Consider the following 11,251-nt stretch of genomic DNA (forward strand, 5'->3'; position numbering starts at 1 on the left):
ATAGAGCCGACGCGTGACAGTTTAATTGTAAAAACAAAGCTACAAAGGCACAACAATTAATTGCCATTTAGACTATGAATAGGTGTCTTTTTGTCCCATCACAGGTTTCATGAAGCTTAAATACCTTTGGAGCATTTAATGAAATATTGGGATCTAAATGCTGCTTTTTTTTATTGCTATGTATATTTTATTGAATTTAAACTAATATAATATGATATGTTTTAATAATATTGTGTATGCTTGCAATCCACAATTGTTTGTAGGGACTTGGAGATGCCTAACTAGTGTCCTAGTTAGATGTTTATTTTCCATTACAGTGTATAAGCCAACACACTTTTTTAATGATTATTTTGAATAGAATAGAGAAAGCTCATTAACCCTATCAAAGTGTTCCCGCTGGGGAGATTTATCTTCTCTATTTGTCCGAGTAACCATTGTGAAATACAAAATTGTGAGTCGTCACCAGAACAGGTATAGAGGAGAAATCTTGTTGCAGTCACAACTGTACAAGACAGAAGATCCCTCTCTTTGAAGAGATTTCCTCTCACTTTCTGATGTGTCTACAGGTCAGGATGTGAAGGGAAATCTCCTTAATAAGACACAGACAGCAAGGAAAGCTGACATGGGTTTTAACCTTTCCATTCTCTATCCAAAAGGAAACATTTTGGGTTTAAAATTACTTTAAATCTTTGCACAAAGAGAATTACCAGACCATAATACTTTTTTTTCCCAATATCATTGCTTTCTTTATTACTTTTGATTACATACATATACATAACAGAGGTGGCTGAATAGTTCTAGTGATAATTATATAAAGTACATAACATATATTTCACCTTGTAACCATATATTGATCCTCATCAATCCCATAAAATTATTACTTTACAAATTGGCTAAAAACTGTTGCATGATCCTTCTAACAAGCTCAATGCAACCTTCTGATTAATAAATACAGATAGTGGTTTTTAACAGGACACCAAACATGCCTGTGATCACTGGTGTGGAATGTTGTTGTGCTGGTGTGTTACCTGTGTAATAAGTATGGTTGCTGTGGCATACATATGCTTGTGGGTGAAGTTTAGCAATGCTGATTTCTCCTGTTTCCCATTTCATGTTCCTTAAATAATTTTAGAGAGATATAGACAAATAGAGAGTGAATGTTCAGTCCAGGGTGGGACTATTACACCATTACAATGATCTCCTCTGTTGTAATAGTGGTTGTTGTAGTGGTGCTGGTAACATTTCTGTCATTGATGGTAAAAGTCTCAGTAAGGGTTTTGGTTTGTGGTGGTTTACTGAAATACGGCATACCCTGAAAAGGTTGCTGATTAGGAACAGCTGTTGCATTGCCTGAAATTTGGGGAGGAGGATTGTTGGTAAACGTAACAGGACTACCAATGCCAACTGTAATCTTAGTGTAAGATGGTGTAACTGAGTTGTTAATGTTGCTTGTAATCGTGGTTGGGCTAATAGTCTTCACTTCAGTGTACATTGTACTAGTTTCACTAACCTCTAAGTATGACATGTCTGCACCATTGAGTGTTTCAACAGTGGAAGTGACATTCACTACTATACTGCTTCTTATTGTGGTCACAGTGATATTTTTCTGAGGCTGAGTGGTAGTTGGCAATGGAGTTGTGGTAGTTGGAGTAGTAGTAGTAGTAGTAGGTGGTGTCGTTGTTGTAGTAGTTGTTGGGGTGGTAGTTGTTGGGGTGGTAGTTGTTGGAGTGGTGGTGGTTGGAGTTGTGGTGGTAGTTGTTGGGGTTGTAGTTGTGGTAGTTGGAGTGGTAGTAGTTGGAGGGGTGGTAGTTGGGGTGGTAGTGGTTGGAGTTGTAGTGGTTGGAGTGGTGGTAGTTGGGGTGGTAGTGGTTGGAGTTGGAGTGGTTGGAGTGGTGGTTGGAGTTGTAGTGGTTGGAGTGGTGGTAGTTGGAGTGGTGGTAGTTGGGGTGGTAGTGGTTGGAGTGGTGGTAGTTGGGGTGGTAGTGGTTGGGGTAGTAGTGGTTGGAGTTGTAGTAGTTGGAATGGTGGTAGTTGGGGTGGTAGTTGTTGTTGGAGTGGTGGTAGTTGGGGTGGTAGTAGTTGGAGTTGTAGTGGTAGTTGTTGGAGTTGTAGTTGGAGGCAGGGTTGGAACAACAAATCCTGAGGGATCTGAAATGAAATACACAGCTGTGTTAATGAAGAGTCTTTCTCAAGTTAAAATAACACACATTGGAACTGAACAGAAGTGTCATACAGTTAGCTATGCTATAATTAAAATGCAATGTGATAAGTTCCAGACTGAAATATGAATAAACATATGGGGAACTAGAGATATATTATGTTTACTGTGTTTACAGCTCTATACTTTTTCAATAAGCCACTTGGTAACAGTAACAATAGCCTAAAAATATAAACCACTTAAAGCGGCAATAAACACACTGATTTAATTGCTTCACAAAAAGCTCAAGAAGTGTTCAATAAATGTTATTAAATCCAAAATCAAACATACTAATGTTGTTTTCTCCTACTAGGGCATGTGCAGAACATGCTACATTTAAGGCATGCCTCTGGTGATAACTGACACAGTTGCCAGTGTGCTTATGTCAGCTCATAACCAATGTTTCAAGCCTTCAAATGGCTGGTGTAATCGCTTGTCATGTGGGTTACGATGACACCACCCTCAGCAAATAGGAGACTAGGAGGATTGAGTTTCTCTTTTAAAGACCAAGGGAAATAGATCTGCAGGCAGATTACAGCAGCGGTATCTAACCACTAATCTTTAACCGAAAGCATACAAAATACTCCTTACTAGCTAATGAACTCATTTTGCTCCATTTTATTAACCACATTCATGTCATGGCTTTGTTCACAGCTAATATTAGGATTTCCTTACCTGTACAATAAACCTCAGATTTTAGGCTTCCAGAGAACTTATAGACGTAGTACCCTCCAGCACAGGCTTTGACTGGGATGGTTCCTGCAGCTGTACATCCTGTTACTGAGTTAGCAAAAAGGGGCATCATCACCACACCTTGACCAATAGCTGGATGGCTGGCATTCAGGGTATATGGTTCAGCTGATCCACATTTAATAGAACCAACGCAACCCTCCTGCATCCTCAAACCTACTGTTCCATTGTAGCGAAACCAGCCAAAGTTGTATCTGTCAGTGACGAAGACTCCAGTGGAATTGATTGTAGACAATCTACTGGTTCCATTCAGTAGCTGGTAATTCAGGCATGGATCTGTGCACTGAACAGTGCCTCCAACATTCAGGCAGTCTTGGTCATAGGAGCATGTGCTACTGGGGCAGGCAACACTTCTGGTACTGCCACATAAATGTATACCGACCCTGTTTGTACAGGTGGATGAGGGGACACACTTGTTTAGTGTTGCATCTGCACATTCATTTATATCTGTGCAAAGTTTATAACCTACTCTGCTATCCCAGTAATAGCCTGGGATACAGCAGGTCTCTGTGGTACAGGAAGCGATGGCTGTGCAGTTTATTCCATTTCCAGCATAGCCGGATATACAGCTGCATGTCACATAGCCTGACTTCTGGGTACAAGTGCTGGCAGTAGGATGGCAAGAAGAACATGTCAGTGCATCTGTGATAAAAACAGAAAGGGATTATGTGCTACTTCTGTGGACCCAATCTTATAGCTAAAGGGTTATATACATCTCCATACTGCCAAGTATCTGGTGTGGCATGTCAGGAATACTCAGACTGCTAATTTGTATACACTTGGTGCATAGGTAGTCTGGATAGGTTTTAGAAATGAAGGATTCCATGTAAAGTAATGCCATTAATACACACAATGCTACAGCCTCAGCCTGAACAAGAGAGGATAGAATACTAGGCCACCAACACAAATATGCAAACTGCAGGGACAATAATAAGGACCTGGTTGCATTGTTGTGCTAGGAGGGGTGGCAGTCTAGAACAATTTGTTCTACATAGAAATGTGTTGCAGGCAGTCTACAACACAGTGTGAGAGTTCCTGTGTACCACCAGTCACAGCCCTTCCAGCCTAGGCCACAGCCTATTTCAGCTCAAATATATCCTACTTCTGTTGGACCCCTTCTCCTGACAGCTGCTAGAAGATAGGCTCAGCTGGAAATATATAGAGGGTAATTTATCAAATCTGGAGCAGCTGCCCATGGCAACAATCAACTTTTCATTTTTTTGTGTTCAGTTAAGCTTTGCAAATGAAAGAGAGCAGCTGATTGGTTACCATGGGCATCTGCTCTAGATTCTGTCTGCTCCAGTTTTCATCATTTCCCCTCATTGTATCTCCCTGTCTTGGATTAGTCTTATTTTTTCTATTATATTTTCATATAATATTTACAATTGTGTTATACCATATGCAACTCATATACAGGTATATCATAAAACTAGATTTTTTTCTCAGAAAATCATAAAACAATTTAGCAAAGAATACATTTCAATTTTAAAGTAAACCTGTACTAACAGAAATATGTGGCCTTCCTCTGCTGCCTCTCCTTCTGAAAAAGCTAGTTACCTGGCAGCCATGCTGATTCCATGACTTTCTAAATTGATAAGCTGGAACACTTACTGAATTCTATCATGGAATGTTTTTTATTTTTGTTTGCTTGCACATGATTGTATGATGGAAGTCAGAAGAGCTTCACCTCATTCACAAAGCTAAAGTGAAAATTCTTTTTCAAAGCAATCAGCCTATTTGCCTTGAGTAAATCAACCCCGTTGGGCCTATATAAGTAAACCTGGAAGAAACATATTTATTTCCAACCCAACTATGTATCATGTGCCAAAGTGACATAACTACCCAATTTACAGGTTATATTGCCAAAATGTGACACCATACTTATACTTATAAATAAATGTTATAATGTGTGTGAAGTATAGGGGTTTATTTACTAAAGGTAAATGTTTACTTTGTGAACGAGATGAAGCTCTGTTGACTTCCATCATCCAATTATGTACAAACCAAAAAAAATGTTTTTTATTTTATTTTCCTTTTTATGGGATTGGATATTCTTTGCAAAGTCAATTTTCACCACATTCACTGAGCTAAGGGAAAATCCCCTTGCAAACTAAACAGCCTTTTTGCTTTTAGTAAATCAATGCCATTACTTTATTTTTCTGTCCACATTAAACTGGTGATAGCTGATTGGCTGTTCTTGTTACTGCACATTGCTGCTCTTTGCACCTTATTAAATAATCTTTATAGCCGATGTGAAAGACAAATACATCCATTAATCTGCAGATATGGCAACACAACAAAAACAACCCTCTACCTGAAGTACTGTAATATTAATCTTGCGCTCAAAATTTGTAAGGTGTACATTTGTTTCTTTACTTACTCTGAGAATGAGCTGTTCTGAAAAACAGGGCCAATAAGGACAGCAAAGCCAAGGTCTTCATGGTGTAATCTGGGATAAGAGAATCAAAAAGTAATCTGGGCTTATTTGTAGCCATGTTTTTTTTATTTTTTTCTGCTAAAACATAATGATATATAATAGTTGTTCCAGCAATTGTGTTTCCCGTCTAATAAGCAGCTCATCTGTTGCAGTGCTTACAGCTGGCAACAAAACCACTAGATTCTTCAGTTATTCTCTCCAACAAAACTGATGATCATCATCCTTTATTAGTGAGTTGTAACCTAAGAGGTGTAGGAGTTTATTTACTAAAGCAATAGAGACTGTTATTACTTAGCAAAGTAAATGTTCACTTGGCTTAACAAATAATCTGAAGCCGTGTTCACCTTGAATTCTGAATCATGAGAGTCAGGGAAATTAAAGAAAATAGATTTTTGCTTGAACATGATTGGACGATTCCAGTAGACATCTAAAGTTCATTTAGTTCCGAATTGATATTCTTCCAAATTTAGTGAAATTGGGACATTCAGATGCATCCAAATTTCCGAATTCGAACGCTTCTGAATGCGAACGAATCCGAATGTTCATATAACAAAAATTCTGATCCGTTTGAATTTCGTTCAAAAGGAAACTAAATTGGACATGTGACTGTTCTCTGGCCAATGAGTTTTTTGGCTGTAGGGGGTTGCATCACAGACACGATCATGTGACTTCCTGTTGTTGATTGTTACGAAACAAAAATTACGGACACGAAATCCAAATAATGAACCAAATGAAATTTCAAAATCTCAATGAATCTAAAACTAAACTAATTTTTTTGCGGGGGCTAAATATCTAGATTACAGGACCAGAGCTTTATTGATCTAAGAGAACACTCGCTTTTCAAAGTCAACATACAACTTGCTAAGAAAACAGTCTCAATTGCTTTTAAAAAAACAGCCCCAAAGCTTCTATATTTGCAAGTTAATTGTTCAATAAAAATAATGACATGTAAAAAAAACTCAAATAAAAAATTCCCCTATCCAGTGCAGCCCAATAATGTCAAATGTCATTACAAAATTGTTTCCTAAATGATGACAAGACATTCCTAAGCAATTGGTAATGTTCCAACAGATAATACTGGCACTGGGCACATCTTTCTAAATCAAAATATAATTTATAGACCCATGCCAAATGCCAATATTATTATTATCATCATTATTATTATTACCATTATAATTGTTATCAATGCAATATGTTATTTATATTTCTGTGACAATTAGTTTCAAATACATATTTTCAAATATAAATCCAGAATGTAGTAACATTCATATACATTCTACATAATATAATGTTTCAGTGGGGTGATTCTTACCTTAGTGTATCTAGTTGCTTGCAATCACCCTCCTTTGTATGTGAGAGACTTTAGCTGGGCATGCAGTTTTGGTATTAAACCTTTCTATATACAAGAGGTGCGACCATTTAACGAATCGTAGAAAGGGGGCTGGTTTTACCAAACAAAAACATAATTGCTTAAACTGATGGCAGATGCATGAGAAATATACTTCCTGTATTTGTATTTTGGAACAATACATTAATCCTTTTTTGTTTGCTCTTTGACAAAGTTTTCTTTTTTATCCCATTTAACCATGACAGGTAAGTTCACACCCATCTTTCAACATGGCTTTATGTCTTAATACAATTACTCTCTTGGAGTTCTCTATAGACTGATGTCACAAGTGGCATTTTGGCATTTACCTATTTAGTCTTAATCATGAAAGTATGTCTTTTGTGTGTTTATTCCTGGTACAAAGAATTGCCACTCAAAGGACTGACATTTGTTGGAGTCAAGTTTTTTATATATGACCTCTTAATCTGTAGGATCTTAAATGCTGATATAATGCGGGAGGATGTTTGATGGTATATTTGTATTACAGAACAAGAGTGCGGTTTCATTTCACAGAATACCATCGCTCATGAGAAATCTCACCAGTGGGCATGTATAGCAATAAAAACCAAACATATATAGCAATAGGAACCCTATCCAAAAATGAAATAAGGTTTATAGTGGAGATTCATTTTAAGCTTTAACTATGAAAACAGGTTTCACCTACAGGTAGACATGTAGGTTCTGAGAAAACTAACCTTTACATTTGCACTGCATTATGGCCACTGGGTGGAGACAAGGAGCAAATTAAATAAATTCTTATTCCTATGTTACTTGGCTCCATTTAGTGGCCATAGTGCAGTGCAAATGTAAATGTCAATTTTCACAGAATGACTGGCTCTGAAAACCTTTTATAGCTACACCCCAAAGTGATTTATAAATATAAACTAAATGTCATTTTGTTGGGGTGTACATCTACTTTATGAACTTTCATGTTGAAGCATTGAACAGCTTTAAAATAGGGACTGAAGAAAATGTATTAGATGTATTATACAGTATGTGTTATAGCGCATCACTATATGGGAAGTCATATAATCTGGTATATTACATATTAATATAAAGCTGTTACTCAGAGACTTCATATGAAGCTCCCAGGATTCCCCAATGAAAATGCCAGATCACACTGCATTCAGAGCCAGCATAAAAATTGAGCCAAATAAACATAGGGGAAAACTGCAAACATAAAGGAAAAATAAAACACAAAGCAATAAAGTTCACAAAGTTTATTGTTTCGTAGGAGTATTTTGGGTAAGTATTAGAGATAAGAGAAATGTCTCTTGAATTCACTAGGCTTTAACATACAAACGTAGAAAGATTTGCTGGTATCCTTACAGCTGTTTGAAACAATGCATTTTCACTTCTGAAAAGTGCATTAATTAAAAGCAATAGTCCCATGTATAGCTGCATGCGTTCGTATGTTATAAATTACAACAACAAAAATGTGAAAAGAGATAAATGATTGCCTATTGTACAAAGACATTCTAAAAGGTGTGGACAGACCTAGAGACGATTACAAACAATTGGATCATAGTGATATTTCAAAAGTAGTCATCAGCAGTGCTGTTTGGTATAATTGAGTGCACTACACTGAACAGGGACTAGAGAAAGCAAAGAAGAGAGTTGTCTGAGGAGATCAGAAAGAAAATTATGTTTTTCTTTTATGTTTTAGGTTTATGTTCATGTGACTACTGTTGCAAATATTATTAAGATATTTAAGGTCCATGTGACTGTGGCCAATGCTCCTAGACATGGCCACAAAAGGAAATCGACCCGAAAGTGAACAGAAGGATAGTACAAATAGTAGACAAAGAGCCAAGAAAACTCCCAGAGAGAAACAAGCTGAACTTTAAGATCAATGTACATTAGTGTTTTCTATTGTACCGTCCGTCGTTTTTTGAGCAACAGTGGGTTCAAAGGAAGAAGACACAGCAGGACTGAATGGAAAACATAAAAACCCAGACTGGAATTTGCTAAAATGCATTTTGACAAGCTACAACGCTTCTAGGAGAATGTTCTTTAGACAGATGAGAAAAAACTAGGGTTTTTTTGCAAGTCACATCAGCTCTATGTTCAGAGATGGAAAAATTAAAGGAGAACTATGGGGTTAAGGCTTTTCCCCATAGTTCTCCTTAGGGTAACGGGAGGACACAAACTAGCGTCCCCCCGTCACCCTAGGCTCAGTATACCGCGAGCTGTAGCTCGCGGTATACTGAGACGCCACAGCTGATCCTGACAATTGTGCCGGGATCCGCCCAGCTGCGTGACTGACAGCTGGCTCTGCCTATCTAGAGGCAGAGGCAGCTGTACCCTCCCCCGTCCGTTCCGCCAGTCAGCGCTGGCAGATCAGAGCGGGGAGAGGGGAATCCAGCCCCTCTCCTGTCACGGCACAGAGCCGTGACAGGATCGAGAGGTGAGCAAACGCCGGTATGTGTTCGCTCACCTCCCGATCTACTGAGCCTACCTGTGACAGTCTCATTGTCACAGGTCGGCTAGAACTATGAGGTGAGTGAAAAGCACTCACCTCATAGTTCTCCTTTAAGCGTTCAAAGAAAAGTACATCATACCTACTAGGGATGGACCTACACCGAGTATTTGGGGCGAGTACTCACCCAAATGCTCCGATGCCTAGCCTGATACTTCCGGTATCTGGAAGCCGGGCAGCGTGTAATGACACGCTGCTCGGCTTTCTGATTGGCCAGAAAACCGGCTTAATGCTCCCTCGTCACCTGATGGCTTCCCTGCCAATCGGGAGGCTGGGTGGCGAGTCTTTACACACCGTCCAGCTTTCCGGTTAATCAGGAAGCCAGGTGGCGAGTCATTGCACGCCGCCTGGCTTCCTTAATGGGACTTCCAGTATCGGTATTCGGTAACGGCGAATACCGAAGAAAAAATATCGGTACTTGTACTCGATACCGAAAAACCAGTATTGGTGCATCCCTAATACCTACTGTGAAACATGTAGGAGGCTTAGTTATGTTTTAGGACTGCTTGGCTGCATCTGGCATGGGTGTCTTGAATCTGTGAATAAAATCTCAAGATCAAGGGATTCTGGAGTGAAATGTACAACCCCAATTCCCAAAAAGTTGGGACACTGTAAAATCTACAGAAAACCAGAATGCAATGATTTGCAAATCTCATAAATCCATATTTTATTCACAATAGAACATAGCAAACATATCAAATGTTTAAACTCAGAACATTTACCATTTGAAAAAAAAAAAGGTAATTTTGAAATTGACGGCAGGAACACATCTCAAAAAAGTTGGGACGTGGCCATGTTTACCACAGTGTAGCATCCCCTCTTCTTTTAACAACACTCTGCAAATCAACACTTTGCAAATCATTGTATTCTGTTTTTATGTAGATTTTACACAGTGTCCCATCTTTTTGGGATTTGGGGTTGTACTACCCAGTGTCAGAAAGCTCTGTCTCATTCACAGGCCATGGATCCTCCAATGGCCCAAAACGCACAGCTAAAAGCACCCAAGAATGGGTAAGAACAAAACACTGAATTATTCTGAAGTGGCCACCTATGAGCCTTGATCTAAATGTTATCCAACATCTATGGAACGAGCTAAAAGGTGCAGTCTGAACAAGGCATTCTTCAAACCTGAGACAGCTGGAGCAGTTTGCTCAAGAAGAGTGGGTCAAACTACCAGTTGGTAGGTGCAGATGTTTCATGGAGAGCTACAGAGAGCTTTAGTGGTTGCCTCTAAAGGTTGTCCAACAAATATTGGTTAAGGGATCCATCATTTTGTCCAGGCCATTTTTATTTATTTTATTATTTAAAAAATTCTGGTAAATCAAAGTCTATTTTGTATTAAATATGGAATAAACAATGATGGCTGGCAATTAATTTTGTCAGTTTCAAGTTATTTAAGAGGAGTAGGAAGTAGAGTGGCAAGCAGAAGGTAAGTGCCAGCAATGGAAGGGAAATAATACATTAATAGAGAGAAAATGTATTGAACACTATGGGGTCTATTCACAAAGCTGCCGAAGGATCTGGCCGTAGCATTTATTATATTCCATTTATGTGTCTGTTTCTTTATCCATTTATCAGTTATCAGTTTGTCTGTTCTACTTTCATCTGTCCATCATAATGATCAACTGTACAAATATGAGGGTGGAAAAAGAAAGTTTTTGTGTGTAGTGACCCCTTCTCTATTCACAGTCATTGATTGTTCCAATCATTTGTTTAACAGGTGTATTGAATGCAAACTGACATAAAAGGGTGACATTTTAAAAGCTACAACCACACCAAGCCTACACGGGTGAAATAAAAAGCTTAATTCTTACTTTGTTAGTGTGACGTGACTATTTCTGTCACATTTTTAGGGTCTTTATTGAAACATAACCTAGCCTAAGTGAATAGCATTAGGCAGAGATGTATTTGCAGTACTGAGTCAGCGAATAACATTTTGTTTTTTTGCTACACCCTTCCTTTGCACTCCAAATATTTGAGAAATGTTTAGACTCAAACACA

At 38.4% G+C, this 11,251-nt stretch overlaps 1 protein-coding gene across 1 annotated transcript; it reads right to left on the reverse strand.

Annotated features, from left to right (window-relative positions):
- Positions 1-1,180: 1,180 nt before the first annotated feature.
- LOC108798551 (mucin-5AC-like) lies at positions 1,181-9,294 on the reverse strand. Its single transcript, XM_018570305.1, has 5 exons — positions 9,290-9,294; positions 8,650-8,702; positions 5,328-5,396; positions 2,877-3,589; positions 1,181-1,876 (listed from the first exon to the last, which is right to left on the reverse strand). The coding sequence occupies exons 1-5, from the start codon at positions 9,292-9,294 to the stop codon at positions 1,181-1,183; spliced, it is 1,536 nt and encodes a 511-aa protein (XP_018425807.1).
- Between the last annotated feature and the right edge of the window lie 1,957 nt (positions 9,295-11,251).

This window comes from Nanorana parkeri, unplaced genomic scaffold (assembly GCF_000935625.1).
Source record: "Nanorana parkeri isolate BGI_ZX_2015 unplaced genomic scaffold, ASM93562v1 scaffold1502, whole genome shotgun sequence".
NCBI classification, from domain to species: domain Eukaryota; kingdom Metazoa; phylum Chordata; class Amphibia; order Anura; family Dicroglossidae; genus Nanorana; species Nanorana parkeri.